A 27408-nucleotide genomic window follows, 5' to 3' on the forward strand; every position below is an offset into this window, starting at 1 on the left:
GCTCAGGGCCTGGTTATGGTACGTGAGCGCCAGTAGAGTTTATTGAAAATCATGAGAAGGCTCAGTACACAGAAAATAAACACACAACATTAGAAAGAACTCATTTCTGTTGTGTTTATTTCAGTCATTGCGTTAATTTGGGATTTAACGGGCTTTCAGTTAAGCTCTCGCCGCAATGTCTCGGTGGCCCAAACGCTATATCCTCCCTCTGATGAAAGTAACACAAAAAGACTTTACCGTTTATAGGAGAGACAATGAGCTCTGTCAGTAGCTAAGTGTATTCATTCGCCTTCTTTACTGACCGTGTCGCTGGCATATGTGTGCATGTGTGTACGCGCGTGCGTACGCATTTACTTGCGAATAATTTAAGGTTTCAAATTGGATTCTGCTCTGCCATTTTTCTACGGAGAAGCAAGTCAACATCTACAAATAAGTGCTCCTGTGCAGTCACGTATGTGACGTCGTTACGCTGTCTTCACGTGACATCTACGTCTTCCCTCTTACTGAGTATACGACGGGCTGGTAACGTTTTGCGCCGAGTTCCGCCTCGTCTCTCAGTTGTAGAGACCGACAAGAACGATCAGGTAATTGTCTCTTCACCCATTCTTATCTGCTGTCCATCTTTATTCCCCTGCTGTTCGACGAAACATCACTGGATATTTTCACACGTTAAACTGCTACACCGGTGAACACGCGTGGACCGATCGTCTGAAGGGCATAAAAGGTGGGAGTCGGTTATTTCAGCTTTAATGGAATTATAGAGATGCTCTGCGATCTTCTACAACACACACACACCCACACACCATTCTTTCTCGTTCATACACACAAACACGCGTGGTAATCGCGCCCACAAAATACATTCATCAGAACTTCTATGTTATTCACGGACATTGTTCACGTCAATATGATCTGGAATAATCAAAAACAGTAAATATTATCAAACATTTTTTAAACATTTTGTTTTGTAAACAGCTTTTGTGTGTGTGCTTTTGTTCAAGAGAACGCATGCTTGGATCATCGGAAACTTTCGCACATATCGGTTTTTATATAATATCAAGGAAGGTAACAACGAATGTTGAAAAACAGCAAAGAGTTGCATACCCTGGAACAGAGCAACTCAAAGCAAGGCGTACCGGACTCAAATCAACGTGCCAAAAAAAAAAAAAAAAAAAAAAAACCCCAAAAAACAAACAAAAAACAAAAGCAAATAAAAAAATAAAATAAACAAACAATAATTACAACAAATAAACTTAAAAAAAATAAAAAAGGAAATATACAGGTGGATGCACTGTGCTGGAAGGTATTATGCGACACGATCCTATTGACAAAGGCTGTGATCCAGAATATTCGCCAAAGAATTCCCGCTGGCAGGAGATCTTCTGAACATCCACTACGCCAACAGACGCGCTAGAACAGGTGAGCATAGCAGCCATAGGGTTGTGAGCGCATGCGCAGTTGGAGCTTCCGACGGGGCGTCCCACTTCTCCCTATGTAGCGTGATGTCCAGCCGGGTAACTGATCCGTTTGAGACTTGGAATGGAGTGGTCATGGTGTGGTACCCGATCATCGATACCTGAAGCAGCCAAAGGCATTGGTTGGTCATTGCACGCGCTCACCAGCTCTTCTAAATAATAAAAGAATGAAATTTAAAGTGGGTGTGTATATAAATTGCACACGGGGTAGGAGGAGCACCTGTAAAGTGTCCCCACATCATAAGTTCAAACGCAACTGATTTATTTATGCAGGATTGACACATAGGCCCAAAAGGTCACATCTGCATATAATAAAATACTAGGAATCTTCCTATATCGCTTAGGTTTTTTTTTGTTTTGCATTCTGCGCGCATGCCCATGGGTGTGCACCCGGAGGCCCGAGTGCATGCCACTTCAATGCTGTACACTCGATATGAAGTTTTATGTAAACGCACTTGTAAAGTTTCTCTAGTTTATGAGTTCAGAGGCAAATGATTTCTTTAAGCAGGATTGGCACACGAGTCAATACTGAAGAATGCCACATCTGCATATCATAAACTATAATGAATCTTCTCGTAGGGCTTAGGGTTATGTTCTATTCTTGAATTTTGCGTGTGTACTAGTGCGTTTGGAACCAATGGCACGCATTAGCGCATTTTTACTGCTGCAAATATCGTCGAGAGACACACGAGTATTCAAGCGAACATTATGAAATAAGACTGAATCGATGTCTAATCCATATTAAAGCCACTTACAGGTAGCCAACCAGCTAAACAAGGCAATTAAAGGAAACAAAGAAAAATAACAAACGATTGAGCGGAAAAGCATGAGATAAAGAAAAAGAGAAAATAATAAAAGACAGAAAGAAAAGAAATACAGAGAAAGAGTGAAAGAAGGAAAGAGAGAGTAAAGAGAGAAATAACAAACAAACAAAAAGAAAGAACTATCCAGCCAACAATTAACGAACCATTCAAACAGCAAACCGAGAGGCAAGTCATCCTATGAACCAGCCAACCAACCGGACAGACAGGATCGGCCAAATGACCGACCAATAAGGGGGGGGGGAATTGGTGTTTTACGCCGTGTCAGCAGCTAGGCTATATCACGGCAAAGCAGCCAGCCCTGTAAACAGATGCCACGTGCAGAGAAAGAACAACATGCCCGAGACGAGAAATGAACTCAGGGCAGCCAACCTTCACTGTATTGGTGACAGGCGCTAACAGCGCTAACCGGACCGACCAATAAAATAACGAGCGATCAAACAGACAAAAACAAGCAAGCAAGCAAGCAAGCCAACGCTCCCCTTACCATCAGGTTGTAATCACCAGGCAGAAGAAGTTTCCAGAACTCTCCATACTTTGATGTTCTGAAGGGAACTTGTTCCCGTCCTTCCACGATGACCACTGCCCTGTACACGGCGTTCCCATCCTCGTCCAGCACAAGGCCCTTCACTCCTGCATAAAGACGACAAAGTGTAATGTCACATAATTAGAGTAATTACCTCCCTCATCCCAACCCTAATCAGCTCTTTTGGTGAAGGGAAAGGGAGATACGAAGAGTGGATGAAAATAAACCTATGTGTGTGTGTACAAGCATGCTTTGTGTCCTGCTGTTTATTGTTTTGTTGTGTGATTGATGTGGTTTTCATTGGAGCGGTTTTCTCGCGCAGTAACTTTCCCTGCCTGCATCTCACAAACCCTCTTACCCATGTGAACTTTCTGCAAAAGGTCCAGCAGCGGTTTGCGGTCGGCCTCCCAGAAGGTGGGAAGCCTGTTGGCGGGCGGGTACTTGCAGCACGAGTTTTCCACCGTCAGCTCATAGCAACTAGCCTCGATGTAGTTGTAGTCTTGCATTCCTCCTAGTCATGGGAGACAAAGACAGTACTATAGTTTACATGCTTACTTCCCTTTTCGAAATTATGTTTTACTGGATACTAGCACAGGTCGAAAACAAATTCCCGGCGGCAGCAAAAGAAAAAGACGAAGAAGAAAGAAAAAAAGGAGAAAAAAAGATAATGATAATAAAGCGCCGTTGATGATGACAAAAAGATGTTATGTCGATATTTAACACAACAGGACAAAGAATACGACGATGAATAACCGACAACTGTTACAACACTTGTAAAATCCACCAGCACTTGCTGCACAGACCAGTGATCATAAATGAAAAGATAGTGGAGGGTGAGATATGTACAGACACAGAACGTAAAGCAATGGATGAAGGTATGAAGGATATTGTAAACAGTTGGAACAATGTAAAATAAACACAGCAAACATGAAAGTAAGCCATACAATCTATCAGAACCTCGGAAAGAACAATTGTAAAATTATTAAACATTGCTTCCCTTATTTTCATGCTGCAGATTTCTTAGAAAGCTCGTTCCAAAACGGGGATGTTCATAAACAGTCTACTCGACTAGTGGGTGTGGGGTGCGAATTAAAAACAAAATTACTAAAACAACAATGAAGGATTATGCAAAGCAGTTACCGTTAACCGGATACCACTGGGCGCCATTTGTAATCCCCTGGGGAAAGCGATCGTCTCCAGGGAAGCAGGGTTGGCCCTTGTTCATGGTCGGGTGAGCAAAGGAGTAGGTTTTGGCCAGATGTACGAATACGTCATCGTCAGGTGACCTAGAAGCGCGCGCACCTCGTCTGGAACCTGACAGAAGGGAGGAGGAGGCGATAGACCATCCCACAGAAGGACGCTGAGCACTTATACACAGTGTGAACACACGTACGGTCTGATGAATGAATGCATACGCTGGACACTAACCAAGGTATTTTATTTATTATTATTATTTTTGAGACAAGATAGAAATTAAAACGACAGCACCACCTCCTCGATAATTGTCGAAGGGATAATTGACCACCAAAGCACCGCCGTGCAGACTGGCCGACAGGACGAACTGTGTCGACTGGACCCAGTCAATGATGGCAAGAGTTTCTTTTGAATCTCGTCCGTCATTTTCTGGAAAAAGCCTGGAAAGTTGCGGTTGAGATCAAAGCGTTTTGCATTGAGCCTGAAAAAAAAAAAAAAACAAACAAACAAAAAACCAACAGGGAATTTCATAGTTAAAAAAATTCTCTACTCTGGCAAGTATTTTTATTTTAAAGTTTATGTGTTTGTCGGGAAGCTGATTAATTAAAAACTAATCTTGCGATGTCATAATTTTCACGATGACCGACATCTTGCAAGGAGCAGACTTCCTGTTTCCGGCTCTTCAAGTTTGCTCTCTATTAAAACTAATGTATTTATATCTTTATTATGGGTTTAACAAATCTCCAAACGGTCTGTCTAATTAGGTGAACTCTGCTGCATGAGCTAAGGTAGGTTTTAAATCAGAAGCATTGGGCACAAGCTTGACAGGTTGTAAAGTTTTATTCCAGGTGAACGTGAAAGCAAGAAAAGACTGATGAGTGGACGGGTGCTACCAATGTAGGGCTTCCAAGATGAGATGATTTGTCAAAAAAGAATATAAATGTGTGCTTAAGATACATTTCTATGGTGAACATGTATAGTAACCATCTTTCCTACACATCGTGTTTTTCGATTATTATTTGTACAGAGGATTATGGGTAGTAAGCAATATAGCAGACAACATTGACGAACAGATATTTTCAGTAACCGCTGCGGCTACCTTCGTCATATTACTCTAGGAAGCAAAGAAAGTAAGACAGAAAAAAGAAAGATGTGGGCAAGGGCTTGGTTAAATATACATAAGTAATTCTCCTACAGTGATATTAACATGAAATAATTCAGATATTAATTGTGTTATTAATTGTGTTCAGACGACAGAAAATACAGGGTGGTAGTACAGAATAAACAAACACCCAGAATTCCAACCTGCCCTGGACTCCCTTGCAGTCGGTGGCGTTGGCCGCAGCAAAGCCGTCAGGGTTCATCGTCGGCATCAGGTGGATGGTGGTGGTGTTGAGCAGGTTGGTGATTGTGGGGTCTTTGCCGTAATTAGTGACAAGGTATTCCACCAGGTGCAGCAGCTCCTCTCGTCCTACCGCCTGTGAGAAATGATCAGAAGGATTTTGATGTCAAAGGAATTCAATGGTAAAACTGTGAATGATTATCTACATTCAAGTGAGACAGAAACGCGCTGTGCCGCCGTCTTTATCAGAAACAAAGAAAGAACAAAAGACAGACAAAAAGAAAGAAAAACTCTGGATTACAGACTAATTACTTTCAGAGAGAAAAGTAACTAATTCACTAAAGGTATCAGCTGTTTAAATAAAACATGAACACAGAAGTGTGGACAGACCTCGTTCCCATGCATGTTTGCGATACATTTCACATTCGGCCTCAAAAGCACGTGACGCCCGGCACTCTCGCCGATGACAATCACCCACAGGTCCGCACCTGCAAATGGACTCTACGTCATTAGTTAACGTCCTCACGTCTGGCAGCCACTACGTGCTCACGTCCTGACACTAACAGCTAGTATCATCTCACACCTGACTTCCTTTATCTCTTATTGATCTTCTACTTCGATCCAATTCCTATTATCACATTCATCAGAATGAGACTTTAATGTTCTTAATAAACTTGGCAGTGTGTTATAAGAACAGATATCAGTAAACTAGAATCGTCATCACTTTGCAAGAACGGCAATCCTAACTCACTAATGAAAGCAAATCAAGGACAGTAATACTTTTATTTCCGGTTGATGTAACTCTGTTATTCATCCTCTGCATGGCTAGAATAAACTTACAAACTTATCTTCTACACAGTACCTTTGACGCTCTTCCCGATGCTGTGAACGTGAGTCAGGGAGGGGTATGTCCGGGCGATTTCCTTCAAGAAGGTTTCAAGCTGCCCCGCATCATGGTAGTTGAAGTCAAGGGAGCCAACTTCAGGGGCCAGCAGCAGTACCAGAAGCAAAGGGAGACTAGTCAGGGCAAGTTCGCTGACTTTTGGATGCTCCATGGTCCAAGCACTGCACAGCACAGGAGAGCAGCAGATGAAAGAGGAGTAGAGCAGGGGACGCGGAGCCTTGAAGGAAAGTTTTCAAACGCCAGCCTGGTGCAATCCCAGCCCCATAAAACTAAGTAGGCTGCCGATTAAACCGTTCTGCATCAAAGAAAACGAAAGGCCGCCAATTAAGTCTGGCACTCTCCCACCGGTCAGAACCCGTGTTTATTGGCCTCGTCAGATACGAGGGAAATCTTTGCTTAAAAAAACTCATTCGACCATGAAATACGTGTCATGTGATTAAAATTCTCTCCCTCTCCCCCTTCCCTGCCCCAAAAGAAAAAAAAAAATTGCGTCGTTTGGCGGATGTTGATAGTAGAGTCATTCCTGCGAGACTTGACAAACATCAGCAAGAAAACCAGTCGTTGCTGCTTCTGAAATCTCTAGACCTCATCCCTGGTTTACCTCACCACAAGTACACGTGTATTTTGCTTCTGGCCTCATGGCGGGTGGCCGGCTGACTGTTCTCCCGTAAATTCTTCTTGATAGAAGAGTTGGGACACTATCCCTTGTTTATCATATAATTCACTTCATCACAGACTCTCACACTTGCGCAGTCGCCTGGAAATTTGCGATTTCTTTTCTTCAGTTGCAAAGAGAACAACTAAATCTGCCTCTTTGCAGGACCTGTATATATTTAATTATAGTAAAATAAAATAAAGTACAGTACATAACAAAACTATACCATAATTATTGAACAAACACTAACTCTTAATGCACATCTACAATGTTACTAATTATTCAGCAACTCTAATTATAAAATATTCTGACATAAAATTTCTTGTTCTCAGTTTGATAGTCAACAGAGGAAGACTAGCGTTCGGTACAAATAAATTCTGCAAGGCATTCTCTGATCCCATAGAAAGGGCTGTTTGCGCATGCGTAAGCAACGTCTTGGCTAAGCAAGACATCAGGCCAAGAAAAAGCTGTCTTACAATTTAGGACAGAAATGGCTGGCTTAATTAGTTAATTAATTAGCTTTCTCGCCATCTCAAGGTAAGACAACTTTCTGAGCTTTACCGCGGTCTTAAGACCATCCATGCAACACAACCATGGAAACCATCGCTGCCAGCACTACCTGACATCATTAACTGCTGTTTTTTTTTTTTTTACTGAACACCACGTACCGGAAAACATTAGTACTGGCACTTCAAAATCGTTTTCAAGAAAAACGAAAACCGTTTAAAACATGAAGTAACCCTGAATTAAGCTACAGAAATGATTATGGTGTAAATGGATTTAGCATGTGGAGCTCTTTTCAGTGTTTACTTCGTTACCCTACATTTTAAACTGACATCAAAATATGTTGTTTGTCTTGTGATGTATGCTTTTCATAAAATGACAGATTTATAGCAGTACAATCTCAGGCAGGAAACAGCAGTGTAGTGCCAAGCCATTATTTTACATCGTCATAAAATAAATAAAATTCCTAAAAAACAAATATTCTTCGTTCGTGCATTGATGTTTCAAATGTAGAGTGTGTGGGGAAGTGAAAGGATTTTCACAGAACTGCGTTACAATGACAACACTTCGCTCAGTGTGGAGTACCCCTAGCAACCACTACCTCAACCGTTAGATAAGTCTTCTCGATAAGTCCTCCAGATAACCGGCTTCATATTGCGGGCATCTGCGGGAAGAGCATCTGTGCTGTTCCTTCACCGCTGTGTGTGTTTTAAAAGACTTGTGTTGGAACTTTCTTCTTTCACTGTAACTGTGTTCTCAGTAAATTATTCCCTCTGACTCACTGTCTCCCCGGTCAATCATTTGCTACCCACCTCATAGTCTTTTCTGTCACTCATTCTGTCTCCTTGTATTCCTTCTGTCTCATTGCGTCTTCTTCTGTTAGTCCGTACGCCTTGATCTGCCTTTTCTTAACTGCTCTCTAACTCATTGACCCTTCTGTCAATCATTTTGTATGGCCTATTACCTCCTCACATTCTGTATTTCTTAGTCTTTTGCCCATCATTCTATGTCGAAAATTGAGTAGTTTGATAATCATTACACAGAGGCTTACATCGCAATCTCCAAACCACGGATGTGTATAGATGGACTGCTGTCTGTCTGCCAAGACCAACGCTTAGCCTCTTGTGAAGTTCTCGCTGTTAGTCTCGGCGAGCCGTAACAATGAATGTGACTAAACCGGAAGCTTTGTAGTCTCACGCCTCGTTTTCGTAGTTAACCGAAGAAAAATCGTCTGCCAGCAGTCCAGTAATACAAGTTAGTGTCCACACCGTATAATATAGAGAGTACTTTGTGCAAACCACAAATATTACTGCGACATCGCCATATTTTGGAAATGTTTCGGTCGGAGAGAGAGATTGCACGGGCTAAGTAGGTAAGATGTGGTGGTCACAAGTCTGCCTGAAAAATTACACTCGCTCGCTCATACAGCCTATGACCGTGCGGTGAGATAATAAACGAAAGCAAAGCAACACAGTGCAGAAACAGACAGGAACTAGAGTGCTGCCCAGAATGCACCGCTGCGTGACTTCGATAAGAGCCACCACGAAAACATGCGGGCAGCTGATGGAAGAACATACGTATGACACACACACAAAATACAATACATACAAAATACAGATTATGATGACTTTCAAGGTACCGAGAAACGCCTTTTCTTTAAGCATCTCTAACCCGCCAATAAAATGAGTAAAAAATATTTTTAAAACACAATCTTATTTGAAATGTGCTAAAAAAGGTAAAATATTTTTCTTAGGTCTCAAAATTGTCTTTAATACATATGAGTTATAATATAAAAGTGTAGCTAGTCCCGAGTGTTCCAAGTTCTAAGAGTGCTCCTCACGCTGTTATATTTTAAGCTTCATTTGTTATTTCCTCTTTATTTGATATTTACAGAAGATAAGAAAAAGAAAAAAAAACTCCTTTGATGTAAACATGCAAAGTTGTGGTTGTAAAGGTCAGTAAAATAACAACACCCAAAGACAAAACACCTCAAATAAATAAACAAAATGCGCACAACATTAACAAAAATAGTACACACCCGGAACAGCTCACCCAGTCGCTCTCTCCCAGCAGAGAGAATGCTACCCACGTGGGAGTGCCATCCAGAAGCGACATCCTGCCACGCCGATTGCACACAATGCGGGTGTGTTACAGTGTGGGAGGGCGTGCACGTGCTGTGGACGATGTGTTCAGCCAGTGCATGGACACGTGACTGCAGGTTCTTCAGGTGCGACGGTGGCACCACTGTCACAGGACCTTGTGCAGGTGACCATAACTCTGACTCCAACTTTTTTTCTTCACGTGAGTGCATTGGAATCATAATGATTCTGTGGAAATATGTGAGGATGTGTTTGTATGCATGTATGTATTACGTATGGGTGCTGTTTGAGTGTTTGTGCATGTATGAGAAGGTTTTATGTGTGTTAAAAAATGGATGGGTGGCTGGAAATGGTGAGGAAACACGGAGTTGAAAGAAAGACACCAACAAATGTCTGCATCGGCATACTCAAATGCAGTAAAATTGGTCGCTAATACTTTGCCTCGATTGTCTGATGGTGAACTAAAACTCCAATAAAATGTGTGTAAGCGCTGTTCACCACCACACACACCACATGTCGACCCCTTCTCGCCAGACCAGTGACCCCACCCATCGAGCACTGGGTTCAGTCCACCCTGAGTATGAGTAAAAGATGCTCCAGTCACAGTTTGCTACAACACACCAGCTGACAGCGACGGAAGGGAACTGTAACTAACATTCTCAGCACTGTTAACCTGCTGTACCTACTACAGTCCCATTGCACCGAGGGGAAAGGAGTTGAGGGGATTGAGGGGAGCGGGGCTTGGAACCGTGGGCCGTTAATGAACTGTTTCTAATGAGCCGGCTGATAGAGATCTTTAGAGTTTTGGCATCGGTTAAAAGTAGGTTTCGCAGGTGAGGCTGATGACATCGCATGCCACCGAGTAAGACACTTTAGAAAGTTTCTAGGACCTATCATGAATGTTCCTATATATATATATAGATGTGTTTTGTGAATGAGAGATAATGTATGCTTTGTAGATTATATATGTGTGTGTGTCCCGCATTTATGAGAATGAGAAAAAGAATAGAATGTAAGGAAGCAGCAGAGCAGTTGACATGGCTTACTGTAATATTAACAGTATGTTTTACAGTATGATGCAAAGCAACTGCCTGTAGGGGGGCGCGTTTTCTCGGCTCTTTGCTCCTGACTATTCAATTACCTACATCGACTAATTACCTAATTAGTCGACCGACAACCCTCGCTGAAACGGAGCGATGGGCGTCCATGTGCAGTCACACTTTCAGATGAGAGACTAGACTGCTGTCCTCTAGAATTCAATTTCCACATCGTCAAGCAGAAATGGAAACGAATCGTAAATTCATAAAAAAATAAAAGCGAGCATTCTGAAGTTTAAAACGGATGCTTAAACATTTCTAGTTGCATATAACTGTCGCATCTTCTTTAGTGCAAATTACATTTGCAAGGTGTTAAACCGTCTAAAATATACCTACTGTCGGTTGAAGACGGCCTGAAGAAACTCAAGACCACTCAAGAAACTTCTAGATGAACGTAAACGTAGATTAGCACGTGGATATGTTTGTCGTTTATATCTTGTCTGCACGGTTGTTTATCCTTCCGTCCTTCGTATGCTGTTCGTGTATCGTTCTTGTCTTCAGCGCTGACAGCATGCTCTTTCAAGAGCTTAATCATGTGCTATATAAATAAAACGTTGGTTGCTGTTGTTATTGTTGTTGTTATTGTTATTATTATTATTTCGGTCACGAACCAATGGCAGGGTCCCACTTTAGTCAGTCTGATCTTTGTACTACCCGATATCGCCGAATCACAGCTCTAAGGAGAAGAGGAGAGATACACAAGTAAAACAACAAAACCGAAAATAAATAAAAATGAAATATTTAGCTTACCGTGTGACGTCGTCAAAGTCGGTGACATACGTGTGCGTCACTCACCAGCCCCGTGTTGGCGCTCGTCACCACCGAGCTTTGAGTTGAAGAGATCCAGAGATCCCAGAGCGCACCTGAAAGAGGCGAGCGGCACGTGAGGTAACAGGTTCGTCATGCAAGTTTAGAAACTCTTGGCTCCTCGTGAAGACTAGCATTTCGGGGTGCAACGATGCAAAACTACAAGGTGTATCGTTGAAATATCGTTTTATTAACTGATGCCGTGCTTTGAGGTTTTCTCTTCCCCTAAGAGGAAAGGACAGGTCAAGTAAATTATTTAATAAAATTTCAAAAAATAACACACGTACGTTTAGGAAAAAGAAGAAACAAACGACAACTTTCGTTTAGGAGGGCTCAGGACTCATTACATATTTTACAAACATGAAAATGGAGCTAGAACTGAGTTATGGGTTGGGTTATGGTTTAGGATAAAGCTCAAGATTACAATTACAGGTTTTTTTTAAGGTTTTAGAGTGCACGACATGGCGTTGATAACCCTTCCATACAAAAGTTCTCCCCTTTCCCCAATAAAATAAAACCAAAGACAGAAGAGAAGCACGAATGCACGAACAAGCTAAATAAATAAAGAAAACACTCCTACAATAATGACAACAAAACAGAAATGGTTCAACTCGGCTAATGACGAAATAGAATCCACAAAAAGAATCCACTAAAAAGTTTACAGTTTATAGTTGTTGGCACCAGTCGCAGACAAGTGTTTGCAGTGAATGTGTTGCAGGCCCGTTAAATGTGTTTTCTCAGCAGGACATACATGTGGCAATTTTGTTTACATCACATTCAAAGGAATATTTTTCAAACACAATAACATATCTGATAATACCTGTTAGATTAAGGGAGTCGTGGGACGTAGGACCACGTTTGTGTGTGAAGATCGCAGGAGTTTAAAGGCTTTGGGACAAACAGTCCGGACATTGATACTTCGGTCAACATTTTAAGTCCAAACGTGTTGACAAACACACTGCCAATACAGAAAGACTTAGGGGCGATTTGGAGGACTAGGTTTTGGGCACTTTGCCCGATTGATAAAAACTTTAGAGTGCTATAAATGTGATTAGAAGAACTGGTGAAAGAAGGTCGGGAACTTCCAGAGAACAAAGAAGAGCTTGTCAGTCTGTCGCGCGCACAGATTCCATCCTCAATCAGTCGACGGATCTTACATGGATCGCTGACTGCCAGCACTTATCTTCTTTTCACTCGTGCAGCAAGTGGGTCGCCCATGTGGCGAGTGCCAACAGCAACAGGAGTTTTATGTTGGTGGAGGCGCAGTGGCTGATGTAACAGCATCTTTGGGGTCTTAAACCCATCGCCTGCGTCTAAACGAAATTATTTTCCACAAAATTTCTAAGAAAATATGGGTGAACGTGGTATCAATGTAGCTGCGCATGAGCAAACCTAAGGCGGATGTGCCCGTTCACTGGATTGTCTTCTTACAACAGAAATCCAGAGAATGTAGAATTTGAAATCTTTATTTCTTTCGCTCTCTCTCAAACACACTCAACGTCCTTCAACCAGAGATAGATAACTCAATGAAAATGCTAATGATAAGCAATTTGCCAACAGCCCTTGATGCATTTTTTTTTGTAAAAGGGAGATAAAACTTTTCATGGCAGAACCATAAATGAAGCCTGTGTTAAAATAAAACTGCCGAGAGAAGGTAAAACTGAAACGGAGGAGACGAAGAAGTACAACGACGATGGTAATGATGATGACAATGATGATGAAAAAGACATGACAAGAAAAACTAAAAAAAAAAAAAAAAGACTTCCAGAGAGCCGTATCTACCACATTTCGAGGCACCCCACTAAATTATTTTCCCACCACGATGTTTCCCCCTGTAAGTGGTAACAGCCTGACAGCACAGTGAGTTCCGCGGACAGACATAGCAAGAGATAAACATGAGACAGACAAAGAACTCTCTTAACACCACACCGGACAAAAACCTTCTTGTTTCTTGGTTGAAACTGGCGGCCAGCACAAACACACCACAAGCCTAACGAAACAATCAACCATGTAAAGACAAGACCTCGGGTTCCTGCCAGCAATTTCTGCCAGTAAACAATCAACAAGAAAACATTATTTTCCTCTTAAACGCTTTAATACTCTATTTTTTTGACTGATAATGTGAGGTGCCCTAAATTTGTTGCGGCCCTATGCTCCTCGAGGAGTAACAAGGAATAAACAATAAACATGTTCTAAATTGAGCAAAAAAAAAAAAAGTTAGCATCACCAAGTAGAAACAAGTAGCAAAATTGCATCAGGTTTGTTTCCCCAAACTCCTTGCCAAGGTTCCGAAGCGTCGTCCGACTTCTTGCTGGCGTTGACCCTGGGATTTGAACCGCGGCGCTTTGAGATAATGCGCCTTGGCGCCTGTAGATGCTGGTGATTTCATGTCCTACCGAGAAACATGTCTGGTGGTCAACCTAGAAAGCTGTCCTGTAATACTGATTGATATGTTCCAGAATATCACCCATCTCTAAAACATTAAAAAATAATCTGTAGACCATCCCAGTTCTGTAATTAAACCGAGCCTGGGTCTGGAGATCTGGAGGTTGGGGGGATAGATAGATGACGGGGGAGGGGAGGATGGAGAGAACGACACTGAAACGTGAGACTGAAATTGGCGGCTCCGACAGCCAGCGCCAGTTGGGGGCGCTGCAAACAAGAAAGGCTCCGCGCTACATCTTAATTGTCGAGACGCCATCAACGAGGCGAGAAAACCCTGGGGCCGGGTGCACGGTGTTACTTTACCTGTAGTTTAGTGGTAAGACTGCTCCCTGGGGCCGGGTCCATGGTATCACTTTACCTGTAGTTTAGTGGTAAGACTGCGAGGTGTTTGCATCCGCCTAACACGGCTAAGCATGCACACCACCACGTCCATCACTATCCTAGTTGAAAGGCTCAGGCCTAACCCTCATCTAAGCTGCTAATATTTTCTTAGCATTTTAGCTGCTGAGCGCTATTTTAGGACAAACTTAGCAAAAACGGATATAGTAGTAACAGTAGAAGTAATAGAAGAATGAAGAAAAAAGGAGAGAAGGGTTTGGTGAGATCATGAAGGGGAACTTGAACATTGACTTGAAAAATCTGCCATAAAACCTTCCCAAATGGAAAAGAGAAAATATTTGAAAAAATTAAGAAGGGGTTGTGAACTGAAGGGTTCATCGTGACTAGGACACCGCACATTGTTGACCCTTTTCCATTTGTTTTTACTCTCCATGATTTATCAACTACTCATCCTGATGAGAATTTTCCAAATGCAGGCCTCGGCTCCAAGTCAAACAGTACTAAACACTAGACTACAGCTCTACATCAGAACTAGCAGCTCTGACCTTAACCTAGCAGTTTGCGATTATTGCCCTCCGCTTTCAACCACCAGGGGCTCACAACGACACCGTGTCATGTCCGGTCTCCGGTGTGTCGGCGCGCGCAACAGGAAGTTCTGGATACGGCGCCACGTTGGAGCCGCGATGTTCCGATTGCCCGGACTGAGAAATGCCCGGAAGGAAGGGATCCAGCCCGCATCACACATCACATCTCTGATGAAAAGCCACCTCCCAAACGACGCACCTTTCTGTGTGGCAAGTTTGTTGACCTCTTGCCCTACGGCGTTGGCACCAACACCAGCCTACGAGGGTGGAATGTAACTGTCCCTTCTTCGAACCCTTGAAGATCGTCCCATATATTAGCTGAAGAGTGGCTAAACCTTGAGCTTGTAAGTACTGAGTTCAAGATTCATCTCTGCTTCCGTCACGTGACTACAAGCAGCCAAAAGTATCTAGCTGCTGACGATCGTACCAAAATGTAAAGGAAGCAAATTTCGCAAAAAAAAAAAAAGAAAAAAAAAGTCGTTTGTTATCATGAAGAGATGGTAAAGGCAAACTGGAATTATCTATTAGCGTCGAGCTCTACGATAGCAGAAAGTCTTCAATTAACATTCCATCCCCCATACTTACGTAGTACTTTCAATCAGCGATGATGTAGAGCCAAACTGCACGGGAGGTGCCTGGCCCTGTTCCGACACCCCCCTTCTACTCGATCACCCCCCCCCCACTCTTCCCAACCCTCTCCTGGTGAAACTAACAAGCGAGTGCAAGTGACATGCGCGTGCAGATGACGAATCGGTTTCGCTCCGTCTGATGACGTCAAACCGCGCGCTCGCTCTGGCAGCGGAAGTCTGGCCCTCCTTCCGCTAGTGATACGTCCAAACGGATAAATAATCACAGTAGAGGAAAAAGATGAAAGGCTGAGGAAGACGAGCGACGCAAACATACAGGCGTGATTGTGATTCGTGTAGCGATGTGTCCAAATAAAGGTACACGTAAACACACGTATGAACGCACACACACACACACGCTGGCAAACGTTTTTCTCCTTCTGTATTTCTTTTGATCGACTATACCCAATGTTGTTTCCTGTAGACAACCTTAGAAGTCTTCAGTTAACACTCGCACTCCCTATCCCTTCCCTTTTCAGTGAACCCTGCTCACCCCGGGTATTTTCACTACCGAGCAAACGCACTCACCAAAGTTAAGGTCCGTCCATCTGCCCAACCGACTCGAACGTGCGCAGGATATTAGTCTGGCACGCGGACCCTCGCAGTCTTTATGGGCAGGAACATTCCAGACGAGTTAGCCAAACCAATTGTACTCCTAGGCAGCAACTGTCAAAACACGCGCACGCGGCGAGTGAGGTGTGAACGCCGACCCGCCTTTGACGCCCTGAACTGAACTGATCATTCACAGCAAAACTCTGTCTCATTGAAGAAGAAGAGAAAAATCTGGTAGGGTTCCCCCTCCATTCCCCACCACCACCACCACCACCGACGTCATGGTAACCATATTTTTTATGAAAGCTCCGGTGCTGGAGCTGTGGATGCTATGAACCAGCAAGTACGGACTCGTCAGATAATAAAACACTCGCTAAAATCGCCATCTGGGGCTGTCCTCATGACGAGGAGATAGCGTTACCTAGAGGTTATGGATGGCCGGACACACTTCAGGTTGCCTCCACAGGCAAAAATCGCAACGGCACCCGTGCCCGGTCTGAGACGGTTCAAATTATCGTGCCCCAGCCTGTATTTGTACATAAGCCCTCAACTTCTTTATAAATGGTTGGTCGTGGTATAGCCTTTGCTGGTAACACCATCGACTGACCAACCGCCAAACATATGGATGCGGAGAAAAAAAAAAAGAGGAAAAGGCTCTTTACGAACCCCTCATATCGAAATCAGAATAGGATCGAGAATTGTGAGCTCAACACAAACCACACCCACACCAACTCATGAAAATAATAACATGAGGCTAACACTGCTGCTAAAATGGCGGGCATAATGCGGACAAGAGGATGCCTGAAAAAATTATTATTCTTTCTGTAAAGGTTCTAGTTAAACGAGCTCTCATGTGTCTTGTTACCAGCTCTCTACCCCTGGTAGCAGGATATAGCATCATTTCAAGCTGAGAAAAACAAAACAAAACAAAACAAAACACCAAACAAACTTCTGGAACTCTGTGGGTCAAAGGAAAGACTTTCAAGGTCCCATGCGCAAGATGTCGCTCCGCATAATGGATGGTGTATTTCCAAGTGCAAGTCTGTAAACTGTTTGTAATCATCCAATTCTTTCATTCTCTCTCTCTTTTACTCACACACTGATACACTCAGCCTCTCAGGTTCTTGAGAGTCTGACGCATGTTTCTAAGGGTTTTCCCTAAAGCTTTCGCACATTTTCCACTTCTCCTCTGGCTCCGAAAAGAATAACCAAATGAAATAAGAAAAACAAATGGGCAGTAAGAAGAAAGGGAGGATGGCAAAGAGTTTGGAGAGTTCGCTGCCCAGAAAAGCCACGTCAAATGAAAAAAAAAAAAATAAATAAAAGAGAATGAGTAAGAGAAGTGAATTAAACAAAACCTTGCAAACGAACCGAAATACGCTAGCCTCCCCTCTCCTACACCTGTCTAACCTTTTTTTAAAAGGTGGTTCTGAAGTAGTTGGTTAAAATTTCCTGTTGTTTCGGGAATAGAGACCTCGCTTACCGAAACCATCTACCGGGTATCCAGAGTTGGATAAACTTAAAAGGAGTGGGTGGGTGTGCGTCACACGGTATCCAACCAGCTTTGGGTCCTGATGCCTTTACCCATTGAAGTGTTCACCTCTACTCCTCCGTCCCCCATCACAATTTCAATAGAAGGGTGAAAGGGTCATGCTATGATGCCTGAAGAGAAATGAAGGAAAGGAGCAGTGTGTGTGTGTGGCGGGGAGGGAGGTTGGGTGGGTAATAAGAGTTTAGATGCACCCATCAGTCGTCTGCTTAGAAAACGTCATCTCCCATATATTTTTATATATATATACAAAGGCAAAAGAATGAGTAGGAAAGAAAGATACTAAATGAATGGACAAAAAAAAAAAAAAAAAAAGACAAAGAAATGATGAACTTTCTTGCGCTGCCTGCGTGGTATTTACCATCATTCAACACGGTAGTAAGGTCAAGTCTTCTGTCTCTCCATCTCCCATCTTCTCGTGAGGTCGTAAATTCCAGCATCCATTCGCTAGATCGTCTGCTTGTTCTGCCTCGTGTTTTCTCGTCTTTCACTTTGTCAAACCGCCAGCTACCCACGTACCACAATCTACCGTTACATTTTTAAAAATATGCGTATGCGCGCGTGTGTGTGTGTGTGTGTGAGAGAGAGTGTGTGTGTGTTCCTTCATATTCATGCAGGAGTTGGTTCCTCCCCTTCTCCTCCCTACCCCCGACTCGTGTGTCTAGGAGATGCTTACACGTGACACTGTGTGCCCCGTCGTCGCTTTGTTTTTTTTTTTCCCAGATAGGCGTGCTGCACCCGCCACATACACCCGGCGGAAATAATTACTACCACATGGGAGGGCACTTGCCGAAAGGCTGTGAAACCGAGATCATTGTCAAGTTTTCCTCCTCATTCAACCGTTGTTTTTCCCCAATACGATCTCACACAAGCATGGGGGTCCTGGCAAAGGTGTACACGACGATGTTTCAAAAGAAAGCATATTTGTTCTCTGTAGAGCGCACGCTACAACTCTCTTCCCGCCACCGCCATCCCAACTTACCCCCAGACCTTGTTCTGCCTGGAGCTGGTTCAAACCCGTCACCCCTGGATCCTTCGCATCTCTCTGATGTTTTTTCAACAACCTTTCTAGACAGGAGGAATGCAGAGAGGCAGCTTCCAAACGTAAACTTATTCTTTTTTAAAATGGTCTCTGCTCCCGAAATATGGTGACGAGGGTGTAACGGCGTGTGTAGGGAGTTGCCGCCGGAGGAAGAGGGCGCCACTGGTACTTGTGCCAAAGAAAAGTGGGGCGCCACGTGCCGTAGCAACTCCCGTACTCGCAGGGTCGAGATCCTTCTATCTAATAATGGACCGCTGCCGTCGCCAGGTAGACAAGGGTTTTGCCCTGTGATACAGCCTCCGGGATCAGGGAGGCATCTCTTAATGACCGCCAGCACGCGCCCGTTATCACACACTCCAGGGAAAAGCGTTAAAAAAAAAAAAAAGGAAAGCGAAAACACACACCACAAGTATTAGAGATAATGAACACGGCAGAGGATGCTACAGAGGTCTTCAACTAGCTCTTAGACCGATAAGCTCTTATCCACGTCCTAACGAGTTAACAAATCGACCAAAGAAGCTCCTTTCCCCCAACCCAGCTCAATCCAGAAAAAAAATATTACCACGGGCAAGCCTGTATATAAAAAAATTAAAGCAAAACATTTCCCAAGAAAGCAGTCAACCGTTTTCTCATTTTTCGCGAACTATGCACCATAAACACATAACCGACGGAAAACATCATCAAGGCTTGAATATTTTTATTTTTGTACACAAGACATGTTTACTATCCCCCCACGCTTGTGGAATTTCGTTCAGGCACAACAGTTTGAAATCTATTAACATTCCGAAAAAAAAATTTTTTTGTAGATGGGTGAGCTGATGCCTTTTTGACACTCATATTCTACTGTTGAACTACGAGAAATTAACGATGATAATTATTTATATGTGAGAGTGGCATAGGCTAAACAGTGTTAATTTATACACTTCGCTCTCGTCCAAAACAAGCACCCAATTCTGATGTAAAAAAAAATGTTTATCGCTAGAAATGTATCAATGTTTGCTTAAAAAAATTACAACCATACAAGATAAAAATATGAAGTATTTTTTTAAAGTTAATAATGATGGGAAAAAGGATGAATTTTTGTAACCAGGTGAAAGCCTGAAAATTCTCTGATCTGTAATCAGTTGTTTGAAAACGAGGTGTCTGATGACATTTTCAGAAAGTCATCGAGACAATGCGCCTCAAAAGTAAGGCGGCCGAATCCAGTTTAACAGAAAATGGAATACAGTAGACACAACTACCAATAACTATTATATGTAATCAAGAAATATACCAGGTACATTACATAAAATATGTTCCAGACTTAGGCACTTAGCTCTATGTCACCGACAGGTCCACCATCTTGAATGCGAGCAGGTGGTACCCAAAGTATACTCTAGTAATAAGCAAAATTTCTTAATTTCGTAAAGCCGTCGAGGACTAATTAACAGGCTTAGTAGGACAAGATCAAAGGACAAGCTAATGATGGGTTCATGTCACTGGTCATCATAACTTAGCACATTGCCCCAGCAACCTAGCTAACTCCTCTCTCTCTCACTCACACGAAGCACAACAGCTGTTTTCCATTAATATACTGTTTCTCCTTAGTCCCTGGTAGGCGAGGAGGAATTTTGACAGTGGAGTTTTCTGCATGACTACCCCTCCTCCTCCACTAGTCCCTCATGCATTACAGCTGGCAACTTTACCTGTCTCTCCTCTCCCTCTCCACACCCCACAAGCCGGCATCCTCACGGTTCTCGAGTATCGCCCAGGCCAAAACTATTTTCATCCCTCTGTTGGTCCAAAGTCTCGGTTTACACCAGGCAAGCCACACACTACGATGATGCCATGCTGATGCCACAAGAGTGCAAGAGAGGAGAGATGTCACCTCTATCCTGGGTCACAGAAACCCCTCCTATTCGATCAAGGTGGCGGGTGGATTTATTTTCGCCATTTCTGATTAAAACAATTTTCGACCTTTCAAAAAGCAAAAGCTAGATACTGAACATCTAGAGTTTCGCCGAAAGATTTTGCTAAAAAAATATTGCTAAGTGATTAGTTATTGAGGATTCTGTGATTTCCAGCCCTACAAATTCGGTAGTAAATACGAGGACATAAAACAGACACTAAACAGATGTACATGTTTGCGGCTATTACATGACAACCGTTTTCGTTTTTCCACCGCAGTTTTTTCAATGATGCACACATTCAGTCTTATGGTCGATGCGCTCCATTTCCAAGCAGAAGGTCGCAGGTTCGATACTTGCCTGGGGCCAGTAACTGAAAAAATCTCCTTGGCCACACTTTATCGACAAAGCCTTAATTATCCAGAAATATAAAAGGCGACCACAGAAGGTTGGACTCACACACCAAACTAGTCACGATGATCACTGCCCCTACTGATTTCTGGGCTTTGGAGAATCTACTTCTTTTACAAAATATTTTACTACTTGATCATCGAGGGTCTTGTGCCAAGTCTGAAATGGATCAAATTAAATGTTTAATACTCGATCTTGATAATCAAGTTTTCTGCAGAATTAAACATCATAGGCTCCTGAACAAAAACACTGTGCCACAAGATGACAACGATGTAATTTATTGGATACATGTTGCACAAACAGCATGAAATGTTCAGTCTTAATGTCCGACCTTCTTACTATTGAAAGAAATGTTCTCCAATTTCCTTTTACATCTGTTCTGCCCGACTGGACCGTGCGATAGATGTGGGCTGACAAGATGATAGCGGGGAGATTACAGGAGGCGCTCATCGATAATAAACCCGCGGGCATGTAATTAGTGGCAACACAGCGCCGACAGTCTTCGGCTCATCAACTGCCATCTTTATCTCCCAGCCCCACATTGCCAAGTAGCCACCATGGGGTCCTTAAGACACAACCACCAAACAAGAACGGCTCTCTTTTCTCACCCCTATACCTACATACCTCCTTCCCTCCATCGTGCAAACACAGGAAAACGTGCATCACACTCTGTGTCAAGTGCGCGCGCACACACTCACACTTTCTCTCTCTCTCTGGCATAAACAGACATTCCACAAATTAACAGACACGAGGAGGTGCTGATAAAGCAAGAAGAAGAAGAAGAAGAAGAAGAAGAAGAAGAAACAACAACAACAACAACAACAACAACAACAACAACAACAACAACGAGAAGAACATAAAGAAGAAGAACAAGAACAACAACAAGAAGAACAACACGAAGAACAGCAACAAGACTAACAACAAGAACAAGAAGAACATGAAGAACAACAAGAAGAAGAGCAAGAAGAAGCTCGTCGATGTCAGTTATTTCATCGAAAATGCCGACCAACTACTGCGTAGGTCACTTGATGGAACAAAAATCGAAAAATTGAACTTCATCGATCTATGTTGTGATTGAAAACCTAAGTTCTCTAGTTCAATTATGTCACTTGCAGCGGTTGTGTGTGTGTGTGCCTACTTTCTCCTAACTTACACCTCCATCGATTTTTAAAAAACAAGCAAAAAAAAAAAAAAAAAAAAAAAAAAAATAAAAAAAAAAAAAACAACCCCAAAACAAAACAAAAAAAAAAAACCAACAGAAACTAAGGCTGACAGAGATAGGTAGACTCTCAATACATAACTCCCGTGTATATATATATGTACTTTATGCACAGTTATTTTTAGCAAGAAAAAACGGCGGAATGCCTGAGAAACTAAAATGAGAGAAAAATAGAATCCACTTAAAAGTTACCAGCAGTTGGGGAAGTCATTCATGCACTGTATTCACAGGCCAACAAGTGAGATGTGGGAGGAGTAGCGAGGAGGAAATCCGGTCCTTAATGGCGTAAAAAGCAACCAGCGACAGGTGGAACAGTTGTATTGTTATTCTCAGTTGACTAATGTCTGACAGTGATGTCGGACGAAACTGTTGTATGGAGTTAAAAAGACTGCGGTGTCGTGCGATGGCAGGACGTAAGACCGGCCAGATAAGAAAATTAAGGAAGCTAAGAAATGCAAGTGGCCGTGCTGCTGTTGCATTCCTGTACCTGTATTCTGAAATATTCACATACTTCAGCCGAAATGCTGACCACACGGGGTACCAGAGAGTTTTTGCGAATCTTTACCCACACACGTGTGTATATACATTTATAGATAGCAAGAGAAAGTGTGCGTTTCATCATATATATATATACACGCGCGAACGGGCACACACGCACACCTACATATATTGAGAGAGAGGGAGATGGAGAGAATGAACGATTCAGAAAGAAAAAAGAAAGAGGGGAAAAAAAAAAGAATTCAAGAGGATGAGAATCCGGTGTTAGGTAATTCTCGAACCAATCACCAAGCAGCGAAGTCTGGCAATTACAGCCGCAGCTACGGTTACGAGCTCCGCGCCACAGGCGTGAGTAGGGTTCACACGCAAGAGGAGCTTCCTCCGCGAGATCGCCTTGACCTTTCACAGCTGCCTTGTGCTGCCGTTAATTACATGCAGCCGCCCTTCGAACCTGACCTTCTCTAAAACAACATGCCTGGTCCCCAACTATCTTATTTCCTTTTAAGTTAGTTTTGAAGGGAGGAGAGGGCAATGGTGTTTTACGCAGAGCCAGCAACTAAGGCACTGAGAGAGAGAAAAAAAAAAAGCGTGAGAAGAGCTCTGAACCCAGTGCACCTAACCCCTACTTCACTGGTGACAAGTGCTTTACCTTACTCAACCGGTTATTTCTGAATGAATGTGTGCATGAATAATATAATAAATGTTAATAATTTTGAAGTCGTAGTCTCAATTTAGAATTAGAAAACTGGTTGGTGCATGTGCTGGTTACGAAGTGATTCCAACTCACCACGATAATTTGCAACGAATAAGGAGGAGAGGGCTGTGGAAAGGGTGAAAAGCAGGAGGAAAACCAGAGTGCACCTTTACCATCCCAACAAAAAGAAAAAAATCCAGGCCAGAGAGAAGAGGTGCCACATCTAGATAGAAGTCATCAGTCCCGATAAGAAATCTCACCCCGGGACCTTCAAGTTCTCAATGGCAAGCACACTACCGGACATCCTATCAGGGAACACCCTTGGCTGACATCTTTTGAATATGCCTACAACGAATGAGAGAAAACAGTTCACACATCAAACTTTCGTAAAAGTTGTCTCCCCGTTTTACACAAAGATTTATAACCATCGGGAAGACTATCAAAAAGGTGTTTTATGTGTCCTGAATTCCTCACCCAGACACTAGCCAGTCCCGTGCAGAGTTCAGGAGTGTGTTGACCTGCCACTGGTACAGATGTGAGTGTTCATATCGCGAGGGGCGTAATTCAACAGTCGAACACAGAGATAAGCAGATGGCAGGAAAAATTATTCCTCGGAGAACAGAAAACTATACTTATTTTTAAGCATCACATGACGACACGTATGCACCAGCACTTGCACTTGATAATGGGCAGACAAACGCCGAAAAAAAAGAGGTAAGGATACACGTAGACCAAAATCTACACTTTACCAGTTTAAACTAGGATAGTCTGTATTTACCATTAATCACGCGGGGCTTTTCCACAGAGCATTATTTGTGTTTATCTTGCCTTTACTTTGATCCATCTGTTTCTTCTTTCTTTCTTACGATCACAATATTTGGACTTCTGGTGTACAACAATCCCCAGCCTTAAATTGCTACAAATTTCCCAGAATGTGATAGTGAGGGTGGAGACGTATTCCTGCACAGATCTCATCGACTACCCCAAGGATAAAAATATATACAAATCATTTTTATCGCCATGTAATAAAGTTTGCAGAACCTTCCCAGTGTAAACCATCAAAAAGAAAAACACAATAGAAATATTTTAAATCTGTTGGAAAATAGAAAAATACAAAAGAACCTGTGATGTTAAGATAACTTTCAGTTGCTTTTACCACTTGCTTCTCTAGGCCATATACTTGTCAGTGCCATATGTTAATCAAACACTTTGAAAAGATCTTGTAATGAATGCATTTACAAATGACTACACCCAGAAAATGAGACAGAAAGAACTCCAGTGGTATTTAGCATGTAAACCGGGTATATGTGACAACACTTGCTGTCACATTCACATCTGATAAACAATGCTTGTCTGACATGCTCAGTTCTGATGGTAAAAAACCTTTGTCTATGCATCTGTCACACTCATATCAGATAGCAAGTAACAAACGAGGCTACCAATCTTCACCACACACTCTTAGACTAAGTCATATACTTTGAGATGTGGCGTTTTGTTTAAGCAAGATCAAGAGACTGTACACAACTGAGTAAATTTCCAACATGTCTGACTCATTGTCATTAATAGTATCATTCAAGAGATTGATAAAAAGTACACTCAAACTGCTTACTCAAAAAATAAAAAAATATGTGGAGGAGCCTAGCATCTTAAAAAGAAAAGTGATAAAACAGCAGAGTTCTAGATAAGTATTTAGTTCTTCTTCAAAATGATCACATGCTTTGATGCTTAAGTCATCTGTTTTAATGACCTGAAGATCAAAAAAAGGAGAGAAGGGAAAGAAAAGAGAACTCAAGAGTATAAAATGGAAAAAAACACACAAGCACACGCTACTTTGTACTATTTAAGTCCTTTGACAACTCTGTCATTGCAAAAAAGTTCCTTCGTTGGATTTACAGGACTGCAGCTAATGCCTTGGGAAGTTACTTGGTTAAAGACTTACAAGGAAGAACTTCAGAATGTGGAAGTTTGCTGCAAATGAGCACAAATCCATGCAAATGCTTCTGCACATACACATGGACATACACTTACACTTGTGAAGATGGAGCCAGACACTCCTTAACAACCCTTCCCCACCCACCCAATGTACAGCAAGAGGGAGAATGCCCAATGAAAACATTTAGTTAACATACAAATAAACAAACATATGGTGTGTGTACATACATATGAAACCAACAATATGTATGCAAATATTCATTTGGTCATCATGTGCTGTTGACCTCAACATCAATCAAAACTACTCCCCTACCTACTCTTGTCTTTCCTTCTTCCTTTCAAGCCACAAGAGCAACGTTGCAAGAATTTATGCAAGTGTTCATACATTAATAAACACACATGCAGTCATAAACATAAGCCCATTTGCATCTCTCTCAAAGCACACAAAGACTGGTGAGAAAAAACTATCATACCCATCATTATGTCCTTGAAAAATAAAGCACCGATAGCAGTCTTAGTAATTTTGCAGATGACAAGAATTTTTAAAAACCCTAGTTGATAAAACATGCACACACACTGTAAGTTATTTAAAATGCTTAGCTCCACAAGTGCCTAAAGACCTCCATGCTGACACAGCTGTCCTGGTAACCTGACCTTCACGCTAGTGAGTCTGGAAAAAGCTGCCAGTGATGGCTAGTCAGCAAGGATTTTTTAAAATGACAGTTTAGGGATGAGATGAACCTCCAAGAAGAGGGAGGAAAAAAGACCTCAAAAAAAAAAAAAAAAAAGCGACTAATAAACAAACACATGGTGAAGAAGATATGATAGGTAGATATAAAGCGATGTGAACTACTTTCAGTGCTCATCGTTATTGGACTTATTAAACCAGTTTCTACTCCTTCTTACTTTCATCCAATAGCAGGTATAAGCCAAAGTTTTAAATGTATACTTAATATAAGTGTATAAATTGAAATTTACCTCTGTTATTTGCATAGATTTTCCCTGTACCTTGGCAATAAGTGCCAACGTTGGGTTGCTTTTCTGATTATAAGCAAATGTAACACCATACGTGTGCATGAAAAATCTACAAACAACAGTTATCTAATATATCGATCTGATACATTAAGTTAGACGTGATAGAAAAAAAGAACACTTACGTCACAAGCCGCAGACTGAGGAACTATGTTGAAATGGATACACGGCGCGTGCAAATCAGCTGAGCTGGAGATTCGCCGAGTGCTTCAGGAACTGCAAGACTGCGGTGTGACAAGAAGTCGCAGCAGAAGAAAAGGGGCCCACAGCATGTTTTTGGCCTCTTCTCAGTCGTGGTCGCATTCACGAGGACCACGCTGGTGGGAACGAGAAGCTCGAACATAAAAAGAACATAAGGAGGACCGGCAGAAATCTCTCACTCTGCCAGCCACTTTTTTAACGCACGGCTCGTCATCTCATATTTCATTGCCAGCCAAAAATAGACCACCTGTACGTACATCAGTCACAGACCGCGCGACTTCACACAGAGATAGAGAGAGGGAGAAAGAAAGAGAGGTAGAAGAAAGGGACTCAGTCATCCCCGAGACGTTTCCGTATTTCCCATGGCAGCCGACCGGCCAAGGGAGCGAATGCACGACGAAAATAATTTCAGTCGACTCGATGCTCTCCCCTCCATGACTGCACTAGTATGACCGCACAGAGGTTGTTGGGTGTATCTGTGCGAGGACTTTAGATAAGCGAAAGACAAAAGCGGAAGAAAGTTCTTTGTTGATGTTTCCTGTCATCCGGTTAATGACTTTGTCTATTTCTCAGTCAGTAATGCTTCTTTCACAACTTCTCTCCAGGCAGACCAACTAAGCATATCTGTGTACAGACTTGTATCACATTTAGACATGACTGTGTATTTGCGATCCGAGATTAAAAAAAAAAAAAAAAAAAAAAACCCAAAAAAAAAAAAAAACAGAGCAGTGTTCTTATCGGTAAATCAAGCTTCTTTTATTTTTATCTTTCTGTCTGTTTATTACCATTTGCTCTCTTAAAATAAGCTGACGCAATCCACTGCGCTGTTGGTTAGGTCTGTCTAGTCTCATGTATACACTGTGCAAAGATGCTATTCTATTATTTGTTCTTCCTTTAAACGAAGAACTTATTTTTAAAATGTCTTTTAGTCAACTTTAACCTAGACAGTTTAAAAACAAACAGATGCAGTAATATTT

The 27408-nt window shown here is 42.3% G+C and overlaps 1 protein-coding gene across 1 annotated transcript; it reads right to left on the minus strand.

Moving 5' to 3' along the window:
- Positions 1-2: 2 nt before the first annotated feature.
- LOC112562506 (carboxypeptidase M-like) lies at positions 3-27064 on the minus strand. Its single transcript, XM_025235786.1, is given in 11 exon segments — positions 3-1573; positions 2781-2926; positions 3178-3330; positions 3960-4133; positions 4311-4445; positions 4448-4494; positions 5319-5491; positions 5746-5843; positions 6218-6420; positions 11365-11477; positions 26356-27064. Coding segments are annotated over 9 exon segments (1302 nt in total). The 5' UTR covers positions 6411-6420; positions 11365-11477; positions 26356-27064; the 3' UTR covers positions 3-1390.
- Positions 27065-27408: the final 344 nt, after the last annotated feature.

The sequence above is a fragment of the Pomacea canaliculata genome, linkage group LG4 (assembly GCF_003073045.1).
Source record: "Pomacea canaliculata isolate SZHN2017 linkage group LG4, ASM307304v1, whole genome shotgun sequence".
Lineage (NCBI taxonomy): Eukaryota > Metazoa > Mollusca > Gastropoda > Architaenioglossa > Ampullariidae > Pomacea > Pomacea canaliculata.